The sequence below is a fragment of the Hemitrygon akajei genome, chromosome 8, assembly GCF_048418815.1.
Source record: "Hemitrygon akajei chromosome 8, sHemAka1.3, whole genome shotgun sequence".
Classification (NCBI taxonomy): Eukaryota; Metazoa; Chordata; class Chondrichthyes; order Myliobatiformes; family Dasyatidae; genus Hemitrygon; species Hemitrygon akajei.
The window spans coordinates 173,084,736-173,109,820 of NC_133131.1; the positions used below are offsets into that span (position 1 = coordinate 173,084,736).

At 43.0% G+C, this 25,085-nt stretch overlaps 2 protein-coding genes across 6 annotated transcripts in view; one reads left to right on the forward strand and one right to left on the reverse strand.

Moving 5' to 3' along the window:
* The window catches only part of LOC140731489 (uncharacterized), a 137,357-nt gene extending 130,171 nt beyond the window's left edge, over positions 1 to 7,186 (reverse strand). Inside the window, exons 1-3 of the mRNA XM_073052964.1 lie at positions 7,050 to 7,186; positions 4,539 to 4,627; positions 1,271 to 1,343 (exon numbers count right to left, since the gene is read on the reverse strand). The gene's annotated coding sequence lies outside the window, so the exon portion shown is untranslated. The remainder of the gene's footprint in view (positions 1 to 1,270; positions 1,344 to 4,538; positions 4,628 to 7,049) is intronic.
* A 558-nt stretch (positions 7,187 to 7,744) lies between these two features.
* Positions 7,745 to 25,085, forward strand: part of smpd5 (sphingomyelin phosphodiesterase 5) — a 52,989-nt gene continuing 35,648 nt past the window's right edge. For 4 of the 5 annotated variants that reach the window (XR_012100078.1, XM_073055102.1, XM_073055104.1 and 1 more), the window contains exons 1-2: positions 7,930 to 7,978; positions 12,595 to 13,887. Coding sequence is in view for 4 of the 5 variants with exons in the window: in XM_073055102.1 (XP_072911203.1) it covers positions 12,751 to 13,887 (1,137 nt within the window). In the remaining variant the exon portion in view is untranslated. Of the gene's footprint in view, positions 7,796 to 7,929; positions 7,979 to 12,594; positions 13,888 to 25,085 lie in introns of those variants that run through there. The other variant, XM_073055103.1, reaches the window with a different exon arrangement.

Consider the following 25,085-nt stretch of genomic DNA (forward strand, 5'->3'; position numbering starts at 1 on the left):
CAGATGTCAGTGTGGCAAATGGGAATTAGTTGCAAACCATGCACTGGGACACCAAGCTCCCTCTACATGTCAGAGATGTGAACCTCTCATCGTTCAGCTAATAAGCTTTTTTTTAAACTTTTTCTGCCAAATTGGACAATTTCTCACTTTCTCATGTTATACTGCATATACCAGATCTTTGCCCAGAGTTAATCTTTGTCGCTTTATAGTGTCCCCTACACAACTTAATTTCCCATCTAAAGGAATTCAGCACGTCACCATCAACTCTTACCAATTTTATTGATGTACCATAGAAAGCATTCTTTCTGGATGCACAATGGCCTGGGCTCCCCTCTACACTTCTCACTGACTCAAAACAGCAGTCAACATAATTAAAGAAAATCCCACCCAGACATTCTCACTTCCACCCTTTTCCACTGGGCAGAAGATACAAAATCCAGAAAGCACGTGCCACCAGGCTCAAGGACAACTTTTATACTGTTGTTATTAGACTCCTGAGTCTAAACTAGACTCTTGGCACCACAATCTACCTCGTTATGATCTTGCACCTTGCTGTTTACCTGCACTGCATTTTTTCTATAGCTGTTATACTCTCTATTTTGCATTCTGTTATTGTTTTATCTTGTACAACCCCAATGCATTGTGTAACGATTTGATTAGTATGAACAGTATAAAAGACAAGCTTTTCACTGTATCTTGGTACATGTGACCATAATAAACCAATTCCAATAAAATCAAACTCTCATTTTCTGCAATAACTTTCAATGCTGCATCATATCAAACGTTACTGCTGATATCTTTCAGCATCTTGACCAGTTTCTCTCTACTGGTTCCTGGCGGCTTCCACTGCCTTTTTAGGATGAGAGTTGTTCCAATCCATCCACACCAACCAAGATGCCTAACTGAACTAATTCCATTTGCATGTGTTTGGCCCACAGCCCTCAAAACATTTTCTTTCTGTCTACTTATCCAAACGTCTCTTAAAAGCTGTAATTGTACCTGCCATAACCATTTCCTCTGGTAGCTCAGTCAATATATCCACAACTCTGAAGAACTTATCCTCAAATCCACTTTAAATCTTTTCCCTCTCTCAAATCAAATCAAGTTTAATTATAATTCAAACCATACATAGATACAGCTGAATGAGACAGTGTTCCTCTAGGGCCAAGGTGCAAAACATTCAAAATAGCAAGCAAACATTCAAAAATCCAGGATTCTCCCACTGCAATAAAAAGACTTTTATATACGGACAAATAAAAATATATTTTACCTTCAATTTTCTTATATGCGATAGACTTGTCGCAGTCCTTAAGAGCAACACACACTCAGCGGTCAGGCAGCATCTACAGAGGGAAATGGACAGTCAGCATTTTGGGTCAAAACCAATGTTCCCTCTAATTATTTTCCAGCTATGCAGATCAAAGGTGTGGGATGGGACGAAGATCATCACCGGATGCGGTGCAAAGCGGGGGGCAAACATAAGTGGAGATGTGGAGAAAGCGAACCAGCTGAACAACTTCTTCAACAGGTTCAACAGCTCAATCTCATCCTCACCGCAGAAATCCACACCAGGCTTACTTCCCTCACAGGAAAATAGCCACGCACAGGAGACCTTCCCAGGATTACGGCTGCACAGGTGGAAGGTCAACTGAGGAAGATCTGTACCAGCAAGGCGGCGGGACCGGGTGGAGTTTCCCCACGATTACTGAGGGCCTGTGCGACTGAGCTGGGAGAACCACTACAGCGCATCTTCAACATGAGCCTGGAGCAGAGAAGAGTACCCAGACAGTGGAAAACATCCTGTATTGTCCCGGTACCGAAGAAACCACAACCAAAGGAGTTGAATGACTTCAGACCTGTTGCCTTGACGTCGCACGTGATGAAGACCATGGAGCGGCTGATAATACAGAATCTGAGGCCACAAACCAGGCACGCCCAGGATCCTCTTCAGTTTGCGTATAAGGAGAAGGTGGGAGTGGAGGATGCTATCACGTATTTGCTGCACAAATCCCTCTCTCACCTAGATGGGGTCAGTGGTGCTGTGAGGATTACATTCCTGGACTTCTCTAGTGCCTTTAACACCATCCAGCCCAAGATCTTAAGGCACAAACTAACGGAGATGGGAGTAGACTCTCACATGGTGGATTGGATAGTGGACTACTTGACAGATAGACCTCAGTATGTGCGGTTGGGAGACTGTAGGTCTGACACGGTGGTCAGCAGCACAGAAGCGCCGCAGGGGACCGTGCTCTCTCCGGTCCTGTTCACCCTGTACACATCAGACTTTCAATATAACTCAGAGTCCTGCCATGTGCAGAAGTTCGCTGACGACACGGCCATAGTGGGGTGTGTCAGGAATGGACAGGAGGAGGAGTATAGGAAACTGATACAGGACTTCATGATATGGTGCAACTCAAACTACCTGCGTCTCAATATCACCAAGACCAAGGAGATGGTGGTGGACTTTAGGAGATCTAGGCCTCATATGGAGCCAATGATCATCAATGGAGAATGTGTGGAGCAGGTTAAGACCTACAAGTATCTGGGAGTACAGTTAGACGAGAAGCTAGACTGGACTGCCAACACAGATGCCTTGTGCAGGAAGGCACAGAGTCGACTGTACTTCCTTAGAAGGTTGGCGTCATTCAATGTCTGTAGTGAGATGCTGAAGATGTTCTACAGGTCAGTTGTGGAGAGCGCCCTCTTCTTTGTGGTGGCGTGTTGGGGAGGCAGCATTAAGAAGAGGGACGCCTCACGTCTTAATAAGCTGGTAAGGAAGGCGGGCTCTGTCGTGGGCAAAGTACTGGAGAGTATAACATCGGTAGCTGAGCGAAGGGCGCTGAGTAGGCTACGGTCAATTATGGAAAACCCTGAACATCCTCTACATAGCACCATCCAGAGACAGAGAAGCAGTTTCAGCGACAGGTTGCTATCGATGCAATGCTCCTCAGACAGGATGAAGAGGTCAATACTCCCCAATGCCATTAGGCTTTACAATTCAACCGCCAGGAGTAAGATATGTTAAAGTGCCGGGGTTGATTGTATTTAATGTATTTAAGTAAACTACTTAAGAACTTTTTAAAAGCTATTATTAATGCTTTTTGAGAGAGTGATTTAGATGCATATCATATTTTTACTGAGTTAAGTATTGTATGTAATTAGTTTTGCTACAACAAGTGTATGGGACATTGGAAAAAATGTTGAATTTCCCCATGGGGATGAATAAAGTATCTATCTATCTATCTATCAATGCTCTGTGCAGGAAATTTTTATGCTGCCTGAAAACTGCATGGCACTTTAAAAAGTTTTGTTTTGTAATATGTGTATTATTAATTCAAAATGAAAAATCACATACTTCTGATTTTATGTATTAATTGAACAATATAATGAAAGGCAGAAAAGCAAAGGAAATCTTTCATGTTTTGTAAACTCATTGACATCTGTCTTTTTTCCAGTTACATGGCAACAGAGGCTACGTGTGGGGGGGGGGGCACATCCACGCAGCTTAGAGGGAACAGTGGCAAAGAACCTTCATCTGTTCAGACCATGGTCATAACATGATCTGTCCAGATGAATGGTCGCAACCCAAAATATCAACTGTGCATCTATCTCCACTGATGCTGGACCACTGAGCTTCTCCAGTTCTTTGAGTATTGCTGTAGTGTCATGTCTTAATCCATAGACCTGCTTTAATGTTTTCAAGTTGTTTTTTCTATCAACATATTTTCTTCCCTTTCCCTTGTGATTTCTTTGCCATTATAACCATATAACAATTACAGCACGGAAACAGGCCATCTCGGCCCTTCTAGTCAGTGCCGATGCTTACACTCACCTAGTCCCACTGGCCCGCACTCAGCCCATAACCCTCCATTCCTTTCCTGTCCATATACCTATCCAATTTTACTTTAAATGACAATACCGAACCTGCCTCTACCACTTCTATTGGAAGCTCATTCCACACAGCTACCACTCTCTGAGTAAAGAAATTCCCCCTCATGTTATCCTTAAACTTTTGCCCCCTAACTCTCAAACCATGTCCTCTTGTTTGAACCTCCCCTACTCTCAATGGAAAAAGCCTGTCCACATCAACTCGATCTATCCCCCTCATTATTTTAAATATCTCTATCAAGTCCCCCCTCGACCTTCTACGCTCCAAATAAAGACCTAACTTGTTCAACCTTTCCCTGTAACTTAGGTGCTGAAACCCAGGTAACATTCTAGTAAATCTTCTCTGTAATCTTCATTAGAGTCAAACAGCATTAAAGCAGATGAACAGGTCCTTCCTTTGGTCCATCTAATCTGTTATTCTGCCTACCTGGACCATAGCCCTCCATGCCCTTCCCATCATGAACTTATCCAAACTTCTCTGAAATGTTGAAACCAATCCAGCATCCACCACGTCCACTGGTAACTAGTTCCACACTCTCACCATCCTCAAAGTAAAGAAGCTTCCCCTCATCTTCCCCTTTCATCATTAATCTATGATCTCTAGATTAGTCTCACCCAACCCCAGTGGAAAAAAATTCATTTGCACTTACCATCAAGATGCTGGAGGAACTCAGAAGGCCAGTCAGCATCTATGGAAAAGAGTATAGTCGATGTTTCTGGCCAACACCCTTCATCGGGACTGGAGAAAAAATGATGAGGAGGCAGAGTTAGATGGTGCGGGAGGGGAGGAAGAAACACAAGACGATAGGTGAAACGGGGGAGAGCGGTGTAGTGAAGAGATGAGAAGTTGATTGGTGAAAGAGATAAAGGGCTGGAGAAAGGGGAATCTGATAGGAGATGACAAAAGGCCATGGAAGAAAGAAAAGGGGGAGGAGCACCAGAGAGAGATGTTAGGGAGGTAGGGAGATAAGGTGAGAGAGGGAAAAGGAAATGGGGAATGGTGAAGGGGACGGTGGGGGATTACTGGAAGTTCAAGAAATCTATGTTTTAGCCATCAGGTTGAAGGCTACCCAGATGGAAAATAAGGTGTTGCTCCTCCAACCTGAGCGTGGCCTCATCACGACAGTAGAGGAAGGCATGAACTGACATGTCAGAAAGGGGATTGGGAAGTGGAATTAAAATGGGTGGCCACTGGGAGATCCTGCTTTTTCTAGCAGATGGAGTGTAGGTGCTCAGCGAAGCGGTCTCCCAATCTATGTTGGGTCTCACCAATATACAGGAGGCCACACCTGGAGCACTCATCTGGAAGGACTGCTTGGGATCCTGAATGGTAGTGAGGGAGGAGGTATAGGGACAGGTGTATCACATGTTCCACTTGCAAGGATAAGTGCCAGGAGGGAGATCAGTGGGGAGGGATAAACGGGGAGGAAGTTATGGTGAATTATGTGCTGGATGTGGAGGCTGGTGAGGTGGTAGTGAGAACAAAAGGATTCTTATCCCCAAAGGATGAGGGTAGACGTGTGCGAAATGGAAGAGAAACGGTTGAGGGCAGCATTGATGATGGAGTAAGGGAAGCCCCTTACTTTGAAGGACATCTCCTTTGTTCTGGAATGAAAAATCTCACCCTGACAGTAGACGTGGCAGAGATGGAGGAATTGAGAGAACGGGATGACGTTTTTACAAGTAACAGGGTGAGAGAAAGTACAGTCCGGGTAGCTGTGAAAGTCCGTGGGTTTATAATAGACATCTGTAGATGAACTCTCTCCAGAAATGGAGACAGAAAGATCAAAAAAGGGGAGGGAAGTGTCAGAAATGGACCAGGTAAATTTGAGGACAGGATGAAAGTTGGAGGCAAAGTTGAAGAAGTCAATAAGCTCCGATGGGTGCGGGAAGCAGCACCAATGCAGTCTTCAATGTAGCAACAGAAAAGCCGGTGTTATGTACCCCGTAACTAGGTGTCTTACCAGCAAAGATAGAAGTGTCCGTTGGAGTCTGGTGGTACTATTTTCAACAGTGTTTATTAGTAAAATATACAAAACAATATCATTGCAAATATACAAATAATGCACGTTAGCAATACTAAACCTAAAAGTGTGGGTATAATAATAATCAATAATAAACAAGCTCTATCGTTGTCTAGGGGATAATGAATTGTCACAAGGAAATATAAAGTTCAGTTCAGTTCATGCAGGCTGAGGTAGTTGTTGGTCGATGTGTTATAACTGTTGGAGAGAGAGAGAGAGAGAGAGAGGACGATCAAACAGTGACAGCTATTGTCTTACAAACCCTCCTTTATGATCTTGATCTGTCGATGTGTTTTTGTGGCCATTCAAGCATGACCCCTCTGTCCTTTAGCTAGACCTTTCTTCCGTGGTGGACTCGTCACCCAGGCAAAGGTGGATACACACACAAGCCCCCACCAGCCTTGCTATAACCACTGCGAGTGAAATTGACCGATCCGTCCGGTCTCCGATGCCCCACACTTTCTCATGGGTTTCTGATGCTCACTAGTGTGTCTCCTGGTGTGTCTGAGGGGTGTCACCCCAGTCCTCACTTCTATCCCCACTCACGGGGTCTCAGGTGTCAATCAGGCTTGAATGACTTAACCCATCAAACCAGCCCACTCTGGCTGTCCACTGAGGAATTTTAATGAGCAGGATGGTACCACATAAACAGCCCTCTCCGCAGCCATAAGTCTTTCGGGAGTCATAACGTGGTGGATAAACTTAACTCTCTCTCAGGCTGTTATCAGTAACAGATGTCCTGGCCTGTTTTCTTTTGTCTCTCTTACTCTCTCGTTAGCAGCATCGAAATAGTAACAGTTTGCGATTCTCCAAAAAGGGGGGGGGGCCATGGGCAACTCTGCACCCTTCTGCCCATCAGAGTTGTTCATCCTTTGTAACACCGGAAAGTGACACCAGTGTAGGCTTGGAACAAAGATTGTTCCACATAGCAGACATAAAGTACAGTCCCCACTTTTGTTTGAAGGAAGTGGGAGGAGCCAAAGGAGAAATTATTGAGAGTGAGGACAAGTTCCACTAGACAGAGGAGAGTGGAGAGGAACTAATTGGGTCTGGTGCCCAGAAAGAATCTGAGAACTTTGAGGCCTTCCTGGTGGGGGATGGAAGTGTGCATTTCTCTCTCTCACTTTAACTCCTTACCTGCCCATCACCTCCATGTGGTACTCCTCCTCCTTTTCTTTCTTCCATGGCTTTCTTTCCTCTCCTATCAGATTCCCCTTCTCCAGCCGTTTTTCTTTAACCAATCAACATCCCGGCACTTTACTTCACCTTCTTACCCCCCTACCCCGCTCACCTATCATCTCGTGTTTCTTCCTCCCCTCTCCCCACCTAACTTTTTTTCTCCAGTCCTGCTGAAGTGTCTCGGCCCGAAACGTCGATGCACTCTTTTCCATAGATGATACCTAGCCTGCTGTGTTCCTCCAGCATTTTCAGTGTGTTGCTTGGATTTCCAGCGTCTGCAGTTTTTAACTCGTTTGCATTTATTCTGTCGGTACCCTTTATAATTTCGTAGACTTCCATTAGATCTCCCGCCATTCGCCTAAACTGCAGGGAATAAAGCCTTTAACCGATTCAACCTTTCCCTGTACCTCAGTCCCACCAACATCTTTGTAAATGCTTTGCTAAATTCTGCAGTTTCTCCTCATCCTCAGGTTTAATTTTGACAATGTTATTTTTTTTTCTCTCCTTTTGCCTAATTTTCTGGTTAGCCACGAAAGGATGGATGAACCGCTCAGACGACGCGACTCTGCCTCGATCCCGCCCACCGGTACGTTCGCGCCGATCCGAGGCCGCACCTGCCTGTGGGCGGGGCTACGTCGAGTGTGCGCGATGACGTCAGACAGGTGGCGCTCTTAGGGGTTGTGGAGGGGACAGCGCGAGACCAGGTGACAGGCAGGTTTGCGGCGGCGGCGGCGGCGGCGGCGGCGGGGTGGGTTGTCATTGTGGCGGCCTGCGGGCTGAACGAGGGTGTGGGAAGGGAGCTACTGCTACTGGTTTGCCGGTCGCATGGTTCCGGGTTCGGGTTCGGGTTCGGGTTCGGGTTCGCCCCGTGAGAAATGCGGCTCCAGGTGAGTTGTTTTACTGGTCGATTGGTAGGAGCTGAGGGCGGTGAGTGGTGTGGAGGCGGAGTGTGGGCTGAGGGAGGTGTGTGGAAGTTGTGGGTGGGGGGGTGTGTAGGGTTATTGCTGCAGGTGGGAAGTGGAGATGCAGGGTGAGGGTTGAGGAAGGTATATGGAGGTTGTGGGTGGGGGGAGTTATGGAGGCCAAGTGAGGGCTGGGAGGTGGGTAGGATTAGAGCTGAGAGGTATCTGGAAGGTGGGTAGGGGGAGAGAAGGGTGTGGAGATAGGATGAGTGTGAGGGGTGTCTGAGAATTGTAGGGTTTGGAGGTGAGGTGGGAGCTGAGACAGGTGTGAGTTTATGTGTCGGAGGATGGGGAGATGAGAGCTGAGGGGTTTGTGGGGGTTTGAGGGGATGGGGTTGTGGCTGAGAGGAATATGTGAGGCATGTAGGTATGGAAGGAGAGGTGATGAGGGTCCAGACTCCCAGTCTGACCTCCCCTGGCTGATTCAGATCACATCGATCCTTTTGTTGTGTTTTCTGGTTTAAGTACTAATTTGAATATCCTATTTAAGTGTGTGATTGATATGTAAATAGATTTTGCCTAACCTGTTCAGGAATCCATGGCCATCCTGTGAGTCAGCCTAACAGGTGGCTGAGGATGGTTAGTCTGGTATGTACTAGCAGATAGTGCTCAATCCTTCACTGAGGAATATTCACTAGCCATTGATTGGTTATTGCACAGAAAGATGCCAGCTGTCCCAAACTTGGATTTTTTTTCTCTAGAATGTTAGAGGCTAATAGAGATTTTGAAAATTGTGAGAGGCACATCCTGCAGAGATTTTTTTAAAAAACACTGATTTACTAGGAGTGTTGTATACAAAACTTACAAAGCATTGTTGAAGATCCCTGCCACCCATCCCATTATCTCTTTGACCCACTACTGTCCAGGAAGGAGGTATAGGAGCATCAGTACTAGGACTGCCAGACTGGGGAACAGCTTCTTCCCTCAGGCTGTGAGACTTTGACTAACCTGCCACTAGCGAGGTCACATCACTAGGACAGTGAGCTGATTACTGTACCTTTGCTGCATACTACATGCATTTTGAATTGTATTCTATTAAGTCCATGGTAATATTTTGGTTTATATGCTGTTTGTGCACTGTGGTCTGGAGGAAGGTTGTTTTGTTGTTTCCATGTACAATCGGATGACAAACTTGAACTTGCATAGACAGTATCTGTCTATCTTGTGGGAACACAATCTTTTCCCCAGGGTAGAAATATCAAAGTTGAGGATGTGCATTTCATGAGAGGGCTAAAGTTTAACGGAGATCTGTGGAAGGTTCTGCTAGGGCTGGTAGTAGAGACAGGTGTATTCGGGACATAGAACATAGGAATCTACAGCACATTACAGGCCCTTTGGCCCACAAAGTTGTGCCAGCCATGTAACCTACTCTAGAAACTGCCTCGAATTCCCCAAGCCCTCTATTTTTCTAATCTCCATGTACCTATCGTAATAGACCCTATTGTACCTGCCTCCACCACCGTCACTGGCAGTGCATTCCATGCACCCACCACTCTCTGTGTGGAAAAACTTACCCCTGACATCCCCTCGGTACCTATTTCCAAGCACCTTAAAACTATGCCCCCTCGAGTTAGCCATTTCAGCCCCGGGAAAAAGCCCCTGGCTATCCACACGATCAATGCCTCTCATCATCTTATACACCTCTATCAGGTCACCTCTCATCCTCTGTCACTCCAAGGACATTTAGGAAAATCTTATGTATATTTAAGAAGAATGGAAGGTTCTGTAGGAGGGAAGGGTTAGTTTAATTTAGAGTAGGTTAAAAGGGCCTGTACTGTGCTGTAGTGTTTTATGTTTTGGGGGCTGTTCCATTGTAGTGCTCACTAACTCTCCAGATCCATGATGAGCAATTGCTAATTCCAGACTGTGGCCTATTTCAGGATCCTCCCTACAGCTTACACAAATTCATGCAAATGTACTTAATGAATCAGTAGGTCTGATGTTATACATTAATTCAGGAATTTTATAAACAGTGGTCACACCCTGTGGTTACATTATTGCCTATACTTAGTGCCATTAATTTTTCAGGATCCAGTTATTACTGGTGAGGCCAGCATCTGTTGCAGATCTCTTATTGCTCTTAAGGCAGTGATGACTCATTTCTGCTTGTGAAGGCACAACTGCAGTGCTGTTGATGAGGAAATTCCAGGAATTATTCCTAGTAACGTTTAAGGACAGGGATCAGGATGCTATTTACCTTGAAGGAGAACCTGTTGATGTGCTCTCATGCAATTTCTTCCCTTTGTCTCGCCAGTGATTTTTTTTTTACAGTCATAGAGCACAACAGCACAGAAACAGGCCCTTCAGTCCATCTTGCCCATGCTGACCTTGTATTCTAGCTAGTCCCATTGACCCATGCCCCTCCCGTCCATGTTTTTATCCAAACTAATCTTAAATGTTCCAATCATCCACTTCCACTGGCAGCTTGTTCACCACCCTCTGAGTGAAGAATTTCCCCTTAAACATTTCACCTTTCAGCCTTAACCTATGATCTCTAGTTCAAGTCTCACTCAACCTCAATGGAAAAAGCCTTCTTGCATTTACCATATCTATACTCATAATTTTGGAAACCTCTATCAAATCTCCCCTCATTCTCTTGCACTTGACAAAATAAAGTTCTAACCTATTAAACCTTGCCCTATAACTCAGGTCCTCAAGTCCTGGCAATATCCTTGTAAATTTTCTCTGCACTCTTTCAATCTTATTGATATCTTTCCTATAGGTATGTGACCAGAACTACACAATATTTGAAATTAGGCCCCACCAACTTGATATCCCAACTCCTGTACTCAGTAGATTGACTTATGGTGTCCTCTTGGAGTGGGACTTTGATCTAACACCCTAATTATTCCTTCAAGTGGATTTAATCCGTGATCTAATTTCAAAACAAAATGGGAGTTGCATCTGGTGTACTATCCAACAGTTAATTTTTCTCAGAACATCTGATCATTCTGAGAATGCTATACATCAACTGGAAGATTCAAGATTATTTAATATAATTTCCAGTATACAACTGTAAAGGAGAACAAAATAATTGTTACTCTGGATCTGATGCAGCATAAAAACATGTAAGATAAAGAATACAATAATGAAGAAAACACAATAAATATAAATAGATAAGATACCTTCTGTATACAAGGTGATTGAAAGGAAATGATCAAGTAGTGGTGGTTGGGATGTAGAGGAGTGGGTTAGAGGGCAGAGGTACTGATCAGCCTTGCTGCTTGTTGTTTCCAGTATTGTGTTTGGAATAGTTGTGTAATGTGTGGATTTCTTAAAATTAAATAAGAGCTCACATCTGAAAGGGATGACTTTCACTCAACTTCTCTCACCCCATTCACTGAACTTATCCCACATCAATGGACTCACCTCCAAGGATTCCAATACATGTTCTCAATATTTATTGCTTATTTATTATTATTACTTTTTTTGTATTTGCACAGTTTGTTATTGTCAAAGAATTTACCCTGTTTTACCTTATTTACTATAAGAGAATTTACCCTATTATCAAACCAAAATAAAGACACAGACCTCAATATATGGTTAACCCTTTAATACGTGATCACGGGTATCCATTGCAGGGAGTGCAGCGTAGGTTCACGAGGTTAATTCCCGGGATGGCGGGACTGTCATATGTTGAAAGATTGGAGCAACTGGGCTTGTATACACTGGAATTTAGAAGGATGAGAGGGGATCTGATTGAGACATATAAGATTATTAAGGGATTGGACACGCTGGAGGCAGGAAGCATGTTCCCGCTAATGTGTGAGTCCAGAACTAGAGGCCACAGTTTAAGAATAAGGGGTAGGCCATTTAGAACTGAGATGCGGAAGAACTTTTTCACCCAGAGAGTGGTGGATATGTGGAATGCTCTGCCCCAGAAGGCAGTGGAGGCCAAGTCTCTGGATGCATTCGAGAGAGAGTTAGATAGAGCTCTTGTAGATAGCGGGGTCAAGGGATATAGGGAGAGGGCAGGAACGGGGTACTGATTGAGTATGATCAGCCATGATCACAGTAAATGGCAGTGCTGGCTAGAAGAGCTGAATGGCCTACTCCTGCACCTATTGTCTATTGCATTACAACTCCACCAGTGTCAGATTACATCTCAAATTTATACAGTAAATTTTGGGCAAAGGCCAACAGCTAAATATATTTAGTCAGTGATTTCAAGAAGCACTCGTTAGATATTGCCAGTTCACAAATGTTTCTACACAGTACATTGGATTAGAAAGATTAGAACTGCACATCCATATTCAGTTCCTCTATTAGCCAAACAGTCTTGGACAAAGGTTAGCAGTATCTCATTATTGGCATGACCATGACCCAAATCTTGGGCAATACTTAGCTAGTCAAGCTTGACAACAAAATTTATTTATTTTTTCCACCATTATCTTTTGCAAATCAGTTGTTTGTCTATCCTGTTGGGTGAGGTCTTTCATTGATTCTATTATGTTTCTTGGATTTATTGACTATGCCTGCAAGAAAATGAATCTATGTGTTCTTTGATAATAAATTCACTTTGAACTTTGGTTTTGTTCCAGGTTACAAGAAGGCACGCAAAGAATTCGTTGCACAGTGACCGGTCTCCTCCAATTGAAGATGTCACAAAACGTAAATGACTGGCAGACTGGACCCAGTCAAAGTTACTTATTCAGACTATAGCACTAATTGAGAAGGTTAAATGTAAATTTGTAAATATGGCTTTACGCGAGTCTCCTTTCCCGAATGCCTGTGTTCATGGCCTGCATTCTGCAGCTTGGGCCTTGATCTTCCCTTGTTTTTGGTCCCTGGATCATATGATTGCTATCTGTGTGCCAACTACTCCTGAGAAACGTCTGAAGCAGGAACAGGAATGCTATCTCTGGCCAGTGAAGACTTTCTTTAGTTTCCTTCTATGCCTGACTCTGCTGGTAATCTGCATGCCTCTGGCACTAATTGGGTTCATTGTTTGGGCTCCTCTACAGACAGTCAGAAGGCCATTCAGTTATTCTTACGTGAAGAAACCAGTGGGCAGTGCTGAGAAACAATGGTCCGGTTATGGAGAGGGAAGGGGGTTCAGTTTTCTTGAAGCAAACCTGTGCTTTCTGCCCAATAGTCTAGCCCGATTTAACAATCTGGCTAGGACCCAAAGGAGAGCTACTCAGATCGCCACTCACATCTGTGAATCTGTAGGTCGGCCAAGGATTAAAGTGTGCGTGGATTCTCCAACGAGCATGACTGCCAGCTCTCAGAGCAGGAGGAGCTCTTTGAGCCCAGTCAGAGATGTGCCTAATTCACACAGTGTCAACAGCACACAGGGGCCTGGGGAACTGCTTCCAGTCTTGAACAGCCTGCACTACATTGATAGCTCAGAGGAGAGCAGCGAAGTTGAGAATATGAGTCCAAGTCAAATCAATGTGCATACTTCAGCAGTGGAAGCAAGCAGCCCGTCAGAAACCGTAGAAGAGCTGACAGGCGACCAACCCAGCAAGCAACCTGCTCCATCTCCTGCCTTTGCAACATGGCACAGCAGACCTCGAAAGAAGCAGAATAGGAAAGAAGACCTGGTGGCAGAAATATCTCCACTGTTTCCTGCTGATATAGCCTTCGTCTGCCTACTGGAAGTCTTTGAGAAACGGGCAGCAGCCAAGTTAAAGCAGCTTCTTCAGCCGGCATTTGCACACGTTCTCTATGATGTCGGCGTGTACGGCTTCCGTGGCTGTTGTGAGTTCAAATTCCTCAACAGTGGGATCTTCTTTGCTAGCCGCTATCCCATCCTTCATGCAGAGTATTACTGCTTTCCCAGGTCACGAGGAGAAGATGCCCTGGCTGCTAAAGGTCTCTTGTGTGTTAAGGTAAGGAAGCATTAATTGTCTCATGCGTGTTAACATCTGGTTATCAGGGGCCTGTCTTAGCTCAGCAGAGTGCTCTCTTACATTAGAGTCAGGGGATTGGTGACAGATGGGCAGTAACTTTAAATTCCTTAGTGTTATCATATCAGAAAATCTGTCTTGGGACCAGCTTATAAGTGCCATCACAAGCAATGCACGACAGTACCTCTTTGTGTAGATTCAACATGTCTTCTATCCTGACTGGTTGCATCATGACCTGTTATGGAACACCAATGCCCAGGAATGGGAAAAATCTACAGAAAGGGTGGATACAGCCCAGTCCATCACAGGCAAAGCCCTCCCCACCATTGAGCACATTTACAAGGAGCGCTGTCGCAGGAAAGCGGCATCCATTGTCAAGGACCTCATCACCCATACCATGCTCTCTTCTCGCTGCTACATTTGGGCAGGAGGTACAGGAGCCTTAGGTTTCACACCGAGCAGTTATCAGGCTCCTGAACCAGCATGGATAACTTCACTGACCTCCACACTGAACTGATTCCACAACATATGGACTCACTTTCAAGGACTCTACATCTCATGTTCTCAGTATTTATTATTTCCACAATTTATTTTATTTTGTACATTAGTTTGTCAGACTTTGTATAGATTTTTTCATAAATTCTATTGTTTTTCTTTATTTTCCTGTAAGTGCCTGCAAGCAAATGAATCATGTTGTAGTATATTGTGGCGTGTACATACTTTCGTAATAAATTTACTTTGACTTTGGATGATGTCAGTTTATGCCCCAATCCAGACACTTGAGTGTAAGTGTTCCTATGTCCATTTGGCTGAAGAACCCAGCAATTAAATCGTAGCTGACTTCCTTTTATGCTAAAGTGCCCTCAGTGTTTTGTATCCTTTTGGATATTTCTGCTTCTTTATGCTGGAAGGACATGTTGGATATCAAGTCTTTAAGGAATCTTTAGTTTTTTCCTTCTCTTTCAATATTTTTATTAATGTATACAGGAATATATAACAAATACAGAGTGTATATATATAAAAAAAATTACTAACAATACAGACAATAGAAAAATTGAACTGTATAGGACTGAGTAACATACATGTATATAGTACTCTGGTAATGATTATTAATACTGCAAATTTATAAAGACTATACATTAGGAATTTTTTATATATATAAAAAAAAATCTAGCCCCTACCAAGAAAGCCAATGGGTAAGAACAAGGAAAAAAAAAAAATTTTTAAAGTGTTGCTAAGTTGTTAACAACTTAGAACATAATTAATAACATCTACGTAAAAAAAACCTCAAGTTAGAGTAGTAGTTCATAAGAGGACCCCATTTCGTATAAAAGTACAGTACTGAATTAGAAATAGAACACCAAAACTTCTCCAACCTAAGATGAGTCATAATGTCTTCTAACCACTGTATACGAGTAGGAGAGACTGCTTCTTTCCATTTAAGCAAAATCTATCTTCTCGCCATAAGTGAGATAAAAGCTAGAACATACAAGTCTGAGGGAGTTAAAGTTATATCTTGAGTTCCGAGAATACCAAAGAGAGCAGTAAGAGGATTAGGTTCAAAGTTAGTGTTTAAAAAGTTGAGGAAAAAGTAGAAAATACATCTTTCCAAAATTTTTCTAAGTTGGGACATAACCAGAACATATGAATTAACGAAGCATTGACTGAATTACATTTGTCACAAGTTGGAGAAATATCAGAACAAAAATGGGATAATTTCTCTTTAGACAAATAGGCTCTATGTACCACTTTAAATTGTACCAAAGAATGACGAGTGCAAAAAGATGACTTATTCACTAATTTCAAAATGGCATTCCAATCTTCATCAGAGATGTGCATATTCAGATCATGCTCCCAAGCTTGCCTAATATTATGTAAAGAAAGCTGTTTAAACATAAGCGTTTATTATATATATTAGAGATTGATCCATCAAAAAAGGTTTCAGATTTAAAATATCTAAGAGAGTCTTATCTGAACTTGAAGGAAAGGTAGCCAATTGAGAACGCAGAAAATCTCTAATTTGGAGGTAACCATAAAAATGAGTTTGGGGTAAACCAAATTTGATGGACTACTGCTCAAATGATGCTAAGTTCCCATCAACAAATAAATCCAAAAATTGTCGAATACCCAATCTATTCCATTCTATAAAAACTTTATCAGTAGTAGAGGGTAGAAAAAAATAATTACAAAGAATGGGACTAGAAAGGGAAAAATGAGACACACCAAAAAACTTCCTAAATTGCGACCAGATTCTCAAAGTATGTTTAAGAACTGGGTGATCAGTAATTTTACTGAAGGGTAAAGGAAGAGAAGATCCAAGAAGAGAAATAATTGAGGCATTTTTAACCGATTGAGCTTCTAGTGAAGTCCATGGTGGACAGTCGTCCCCCTTGATATAATATGACCAGAATGTGATATTCCTTATATTAGTTGCCCAGTAATAGAATCTAAAATTAGGTGAAGCTAGACCACCATCTTTATTTTTCCTTTGAAGAAAGACTTTGTTTAGTCGGGGTTGTTTATTATTCCATATGTAAGAAGAGAGAATTGAGTCCAAAGAGTCGAAAAAACTCTTCGGAATAAAAATAGGCAATGCTTGGAAAAGATAAAAGAATTCAGGTAACACATTCATTTTAATAGAATTAATACGGCCTAACGAGGATAAAGAAAGAGGAGACCATTTACTAAATAGCCTTTTAAGGTAACTCAGTAGTGGAATAAAATTAGCTTTATACAAATGTTTAAAATTTTTAGTAATAGTTATTCCAAGATAAGTAAACTGATTAGTCATAATTTTAAATAGAAGATTGGTGTTTATTGGTATCAGGTTGTTTCAAGGAAATAATTCGCTTTTATATAAATTGAACTTATAACCTGAGAATCGACTAAATTGAGAGAATAAAGAAAGAGTGGAAGCTAGGGAGTCATTCACATTGGAAATAAAAAGTAAAATATTGTCTGCATATAATGAAAATTTATGAATAGTATTACCTTGGGTGATACCTGTAATATCCTTGGAATCACGGAGTGCTATGGCTAGAGGTTCTAGAGCCAAAGCAAACAACAGAGGACTAAGGGGGACAGCCTTGTCTAGTACCTCGATATAGGTTAAATGGTTTAGAGAGTTGAGAATTAGTAAGAACCTGAGCTGTAGGTGAGAGATATAATAGTTTAATAGATATAATAGTTCCTTCTATTTCAAGCTCTTTTGTTGGAATATGAATTGCTTATATTTTCTCCTCCAATTTGGAATTTAATAACTCAGACTTGGTAGTGTGGTGTTCACAATATAATAAATTAAAAAATGAAGACTGAAAAGGTGTTTGATTCATTGTACCATTTAGTCCCAACACTGTCTTTACCTTCAGGAACTTGAAGACAGAGTACAGGGCTAAAGGCAGGATTCTTGGTTGTGGGGAGGAACAGGAGGGATCTTAGGGTTCACGTCCATAGATCTTTCAAAGTTGCTGTACATATTGATAGGTCAGTCAAGAAGGTGCATGGTGTATTGGCCCTCATTGGTAAGGGGATTGAGTTCAAAAGCCATGCAGTAATGTTCTATAAAACTCTGGTTAGACCAAACTTGGAATATTGTGTTCAGTTTTGGTTGGCTCATTATAGGAAGGATTGCTTTGTGGAAGTAATGTCTTGCAAACCCTGCCAGAGATGACGAGCGTCCGATGTTGCCTCCAACCTCACTCGGAATTGTTCCTCAACTCTCAAAGTAGCCCTACGCAAGTCAATTGTGTTTTTTTTTGTATAGACCTGGATCTCCAGACATCTATGCCACAATTCTTGTCCCCAGCAGACTACAAACCTTTTGGTTAATCCACAGCTTTTGATTTGGGAATGTATAGTAAGTTTTCATAGGCACACACTCATCCACACAGGTTTTAATGAAGTCAGCAACAGCTGTGGCATACTCCCTGAGAGTCCAAGATGAATCCCTGAATACAGTTCAGTCCACCATTTCAAAGCAGTACTATAAGTGCTCCTGCACCTCCCTTGTCCATACCTCCTTGGTCCTCACTACTGGTACTGCAGGCTTCAGTCTCCGCCTATACTCGGGGAGTAGAAGTTCAGCCAGGTGATAAGACTTGTCAAAGTGTGGGTGTGGGATAGGACAATAAGCATTCCTGATGGTGGTGTAACAGTGGTCCAGTGTGCTGTTTTCTCTGGGTACTACAAGTCTTTTGTTGGTAATAATTATTCAGAGATTCTTTTTTCAAGTTGCCTGGATACTTTCTTGCATTGAGTTGCTGCCACATGATTGCCTGACTGGATATTTGCATTACCGAGCAGATGTACTTAATAAAGAGGGCCCATGAACAGCTGGTGCATATCACAGCCACTGACACCAAGCAAACTATCTTTGAAGAGAATTGATAACGATGGGATCACCCATCTTGTAAAGACACTGCCCAGAAGAAGGCAATAGCAAACCACTTAAGTAGAAAAATTCGCTAAGGACAATCATGGTCATGAATAAGACCACGATCTCCCATGTCAATATGACACGGCACATGATGATGATAACCGAATAAAGTGGCCACTAAGTATACTTCATTAATAAGTGGGGTGTGGGAAGTCAGGAAGATCCCCAGCATCCCTGCTGACTACAAGAATTGCGTAAAGTGCATCCAGCTGCAACTTCTAACAATCCGTGTTGAGGAGTTTCAAAGGTACATTTAATGTCAGAGAAGCGTATACAGTATACATTCTGAAATACTTTTTCTTCACAACCATCCATGAAAACAGAGGAGTGCCCCAAAGAATGAATGAGAATCAAATGTTGGAACCCCAAAGCCCCGTCCCACACATAAGTAGCAGCAAAGCAATGATTTTCCCCCCTTCCCCCTCCAGCAATAAAAGCTTTGGTACCTCCCAATGAGCAGCAAATCATCAATGAAGACAGTCTTGCAGTACCCCAAAGACTACTCAGAAAAGAGGTGTCTCCCTATCAGTGAGGGGGAGGCATAACCAACAACTCATTGATTTACGATGTTACATGTCCATTGTGCTGCTTTTTCAGAGCTCTCTGCCCAAAGAACTTGGGTCTCCAGGTGCACTGCCAGCAGCCAGCTTGCTGCTTTCAATCTTCTGTCTCCCATGACACACTGATTTCCTACAGAGACACCTACCTCTAGACCACCTGCCTCCAGAGCCACAAAATCCTGAAACTCGGAAGGTGCGCTAATCTTCTAGGCCACGTCCTTGGTATATCAAATAACAGGCAATCGTGAGACCCCGAGAGCGGGTCCCATTCCCACAAAGAATCGAAGTCAGCGTGTAACTTCAGGTTAGGGTCTTCAAAAGAACCCTGAAAGGGAAAAATAGAGAGATAGAGTTGGAGCTGGAACTGGATGAACTGATCATTCAGGAATCTGAAGGGGTGATAGATAGAACATACTGTATAGGGAGGTAGTTACACTCAAGGTGCGTGACACAGGAAACTGGGTGACAGTCAGGAAGGAGAAAGGGTTTAAAGAGCCAGTGTGGAGTATTTCAGTGACCATCCCCCTCAACAATAGAAATACCACTTTGGATAATGTTAGGGTGATCGACCTAACAGAGGAAAGTCACAGCGGTCGGGTCTCTGACACTGAGTCTGCCCCTGTGGCTCAGAAGGGAAGGGAGCAGAAGAGGTGTGCAATGGTGACAGGGGATTTGTTAGTTGGGGGAACAGACACAAAGTTCTGTGGGAGAGAGAGGCTCTTGGATGGTATGTTGCCTCCCAGGTGCCAGGGTCCCAGTTATCTTGGATTGAGCCCTCATCATTAAGTGAGAGGGTGAACAGCCAGAGTTTGTGATCCATGTAGCTACCAACATGGGTAGGACGAGTGATGAGGTTCTGCATAGGGAGTTCGGTGAGTTAGGTGCTAAGTTAAAGGGCAGGATCTCCAGGGTTGTGATCACCAGATTGCTATCCATGCCACGTACTGTACTAGAAATAGAAAGATCATACAGTTTAACATGTGGCTAAGAAGTTGGTGTAGGAGGGAGGGCATAAGATATCTGGATCATTGGAATCTCTTCCAAGGAAGGTAGGACCTGCACAAAAGGGACTTTTGCATCTGAACTGGAGGGGGACTAGTATCCTAGCAGGAATGTTTGCTAATGATGCGCGGTGAGGTTTAAACTAGAGTTGCCAGGGGATGGGAACCAGGGTGTTAGAACAGTTGGTAGAGAGGTTGTGGAGGCAGATGTTGCCTCCCTAAAAAGTCAGGAATCAAAAAGGTTCAGGGCATGGATCAACATCTGGAATTATGATGTTGTTGCCATTAGTGAGACTTTGCAGGAGGGGCAGGACTGGCAGCTCAGTATTCTGAGGTTCCATTGTTTTAGACATGACAGAGTCGGAGGGATTAAAGGAGGAGGGGTGGTGTTCCCAGTCAGGGAAAATGTTACAGCAGTACTCTGTCAGGTCAGACTGGAGAACCCAACTAGTGAGGTGTTATGGATACAGCTGACAAATAAAGGTATGATGACATTAATGGAGCCATATTACAGACCACCCAACAGTCAGGGGTTTAGGTAGTTAGAGTAGATGATTTTTAATTTTCCATGTATTAACTGGACGTACTGTACTGTTAAAGGACCAGATGGAAAGTTACCTTCTTCAGTACTTAGAAGTCCCAATGAGAGAGGGTGCAAAACTGGATCTAATATTAGGGAATGAGACAGGGCAGGTGTCAGAAATTTGTGTAGGTGAATACTTTGCATCCAGTAACCACAATGCCATTAATTTCAACGTAAATATGCAAAAAGACATTTCTGGTCTGCAGGTTGAGATTCTAATTTGGAGAAAGGCCAATTTTGATGGTTTCAGAAATGATCTGGCAGGTGTGGATTGGGACATGTTGTTTTCTGGCAAAGGTGTAGTTGATAAGTGGGAGGCCTTCAAAAACACTTGAGAGTACAAAGCTTTTATGTGCCTGTCAGAATAAAAGATAAAGATAACTGGTGTAGGGAACCTTGGTTTTCAAGAGATATTGAGATTCTAGTTAAGAAAACAAAAAACTGCATTGCAGGTATACCCAGTAGGAACAAAATAGGTGCTTTTGAAATACAAGAAATGCAAGGGAACACTTAAGAATGAAATCAGGAAAGCTAAGAAGGTTTGAAATTGCCCTAACAGACAAGGTAGAGGAGAATCCCAAAGGATTTTACAGAGTGTTAAGAGCAAAAGGATTGCAAGGGACAAAATTCTTCCTCTGGAAGATCAGTATGGTAATCCATATATGGAGCCATGACAGATGGGGGAGATCTTGGCATCTGTATTTACTCAGGAGACAGACACAGTCTATAGAAGTGAGGCAAAGTGGCAGCAACTTCATGGACCCTTTATAGTTTACAAAGGAGGAGTTGTTTGCTACTCTAATGCAGATCAGGGTGGATAAATCCCCAGGGCCTGACAAGGTGTCCCACTTCGGACTCTACAGGAGGATAGTGCAGAAATTGCTTAACAGAGAACTTTAAATCATACTTAGTGACATATGAGATATCAGTAGATTGGATGATAACCAATGTTTTTCCACTGTTTAAAAAAAGCTGTAAACAAACTAGAAAATTATAGGCCGGTGAGTTGACATCAGTTGCAGGAAGGTGATTGGAAGGTATTCTAAGCGATCAAATATATGTGCTTGGATAGATATGGACTGATTAAGGGTAGTCAGCATGGCTTCATGCATTGTAGGTCATGTCTAACCAATCTATTTTATGAAGTTTTTCGAGGAAGTTACCATGAAAGTGGATGAAGGCAAGGCAGTAGATGTTATCTACATGGACTTTAGTAAGGCATTTGGTAAGGTCCCACGTGGAAGGCCTGTCAGGAAGGTTCAGTCACTCAGCAATCAGAATGGGTCGTAAATTGGATTAGTCTTTGGCTTTGTGGGAGAAGCCAAAGAGTGATGGTAGAGGGGTACCTCTAACTGATGGTCCATGACTAGTATGCTGCAGGGATCAGTGCTGGGTCCTTTGTTGTTTGTCATCCAGATCATTGATATAGATGACAATGTAGTTAACTGAATCAGCAAATGTGCAGATGACACCAAGATTGGAGGTGTAGTGTACAGTGAGGAAGGCTGTCATGGCTTGCAGATGGATCTGCATCAGCTGGAAAAATGGGCTGAAAAGTAGCAGATGGAATTTAACACAGAGAAGTGGGAGGTTTTGCACTTCAGTAGGACCAGTCAGGGTAGGCTTTGCACAGCGAATGGTAGGGCACAGAGTGTGGTACAACAAGGGGATCTTGGAATACAGAGACATAATTCATTGAAAGTGGCATCACAGGTAGAGTTGTAAAGCTTTTGGCACGTTGGCCTTCATAAGTCAACATGGAGTACAGGAAATGGAATGTTATGGTGAGGCCTAATTTGGGGCGTTGTGTGCAGTTTAACCTATGGGAAGGATGCAAACAAAATTGAAAGAGTACAGAGAAACTTTACAAGGATGCTGCTGTGTCTGGAGGACCTGTGTTATAAGGAAAGATTGAATAGGTTAGGACTTTATTCTGTAGAACATAAAAGATTGAGAGGTGATTTGATAGAAGTATACAAAATTGAGAAGTATAGAGAGGGTAAATGCAAGCAGGCTTTTTCCACTGAAGTTGGGTGGGACTGCAACCAGAGGCCATAGGTTAAGGGTGAAAGTGAGAAATTTAAGGGGGACATGAGGGGAAACATCTTCACTTGAAGGGTCATGAGAGTGTAGAATGAGCTGTCAACATGAGTGGTGCATGCAAGCTCGATTTCAGCGAAGTTTGGATAGGTACATGAATAGTAGGGCTATAGTCTCAGTACAGGTCAATGGGAGTAAGCAGTTTAAATATTTTTGACATGGACTAGATGGTCCAAAGGGCCTGTTTCTGTGACTCTAAGCTTGCCCAGCTATAGCTACCCTCTTTCTTCCATCTTTTTTGAATAAGAAAACAATAGTATAGGAACGGCACAGTAGCATAGCGATTAGCATAACTATGACAGTGCCATCAACATAGATTTGATTCTCATCACCATCAGTAAAGAGTTTGTATGTTCTCCTCATGACCTCGTTCTCTTTGGTTGCTTCAGTTTCCCCCCAAAGACATACGAGTTGGTAGGTTGTAATTGGGAGGTGCGGGCTTTTTGAGCCAGAAGGGCCTGTTACCACACTGTATCAGTAGGTAATATTTTTTAAAAGATCACTTGATTGATGGAGACACAAGAAATGTGGCGTACTCATCTCCATGCTGAACTGAGGTTGTGGCCTGCAACTAATGAGCTCCTGAATCAGCAGCAGTGATGACTGGCTTTGTGCCTGCAGACTCACTTTTGTGAATTTCAGTTTGCTTGCTTTTTGCTGCTTGCAGGATTTGTTTTATTTTCTGCACATTTTTTAATGGGTTCTATTGAGTTTCTTCATTTTGTGACTGCCTGTAAGGAGACAAATCTCAAGCTTGTATACATTCTTTGATCATGTATTTTGACATTGTATCAACACTGGAGGAACTCTGATTATGGGACCTTCAGACTTTCAAGGACTCTTCACAGCTCCTTTTCTCAGTATTTTTTATTTGCACAGTTTGTCTTTTGCACGTTGTTTGTTTTTTGTAAATTTTGTTGCATTTTTCCCTGTAAGTGCCTGCAAGAAAGTAATCACCAGGTAGTATAATGTAATACATACGTACTTTGATAATAAGTTTACTCTGAACTTAGAACTTGGCAGGTTGGGCAACATCCTTGGAGGGAACTGGACAGCCGACGTTTCAGGCTAAGACCCTTCATCAGGACTGCAGAGGGGGCACAAGCCAGAATGAAAGGGGAGGGGAGGGCCCTGAGCTGGTGGTGAAGGGGGAAGGTAGGAACGTCATGGGGGAGGAAATAATCTGATAGGTGGAAGGGGTAAAAGACTGAATACGGAATCTGGAGAGGAGGGTTGACTGTAGAATAAAGAGAAGGTATATGATAGCAACACATACACAAAATGCTGGTGGAACGCAGCAGGCCAGGCAGCATCTATAGGGAGAAGCACTGTCAATGTTTCGGGCTGAGACCCTTCGTCAGTCCCTGCGTTCCACCAGCATTTTGTGTGTGTTACTTGAATTTCCAGCATCTGCAGATTTCCTCGTGAAGGTATATGATAAGCAGGTGTGTGGAGTGAGATGGGATTAAGGAACCAGAGATGAGGGAAAACAAAGTGGAGGTGGGGCAGAACTGAGGAGAGTGGCTACTGGAAGTTAGAGAAATTGATTTTTGCTCTTTTCTACAAGTTGGCATTGTTTAGGCCATTGTTGGTCAACTATGGTGTGAGCACGCTGAATTTCTTCTGCCATTGAATGCTATGCACATTGCATTCATTCTTGCTCCCCTTCCCCACCCCAACATCTACATTTGGCCAAATTCCTGTGCATAGCACATCCCTGAATCACCCTTTCCTGACCTCTATTCCTGTTCTTTTTTTTTTAATTTTCCAAACCTCTGTTCCCACTCTCTGCTTTCTAAACTTGTATAAGACCAAAAGATATAGGAGTAGAATTAGACTATTTGGCCCATCGAGTCTGCTCCACCATTTCATCATGACTGATCCATTTCCCTCTCGGCCACAACCCCCTGCCCTCTCCCTGTATCCCTTCATGCTCTGACTCATCAATAATCTATCAACCTCTGCATTAACTATACCCAATGGGTTGGAAATATGAATGATAGATAGATACTTTATTCATCCCCATGGGGAAATTCAACTTTTTTTCCAATGTCCCATACACTTGTTGTAGCAAAACTAATTACATACAATACTTAACTCAGTAAAAAATATGATATGCATCTAAATCACTATCTCAAAAAGCATTAATAATAGCTTTTAAAAAGTTCTTAAGTCCTGGCGGTAGAATTGTAAAGCCTAATGGCATTGGGGAGTATTGACCTCTTCATCCTGTCTGAGGAGCATTGCATCGATAGTAACCTGTCGCTGAAACTGCTTCTCTGTCTCTGGATGGTGCTATGTAGAGGATGTTCAGAGTTATCCATAATTGACCGTAGCCTACTCAGCGCCCTTCGCTCAGCTACCGATGTTAAACTCTCCAGTACTTTGCCCACGACAGAGCCCGCCTTCCTTACCAGCTTATTAAGACGTGAGGCGTCCCTCTTCTTAATGCTTCCTCCCCAACACGCCACCACAAAGAAGAGGGCGCTCTCCACAACTGA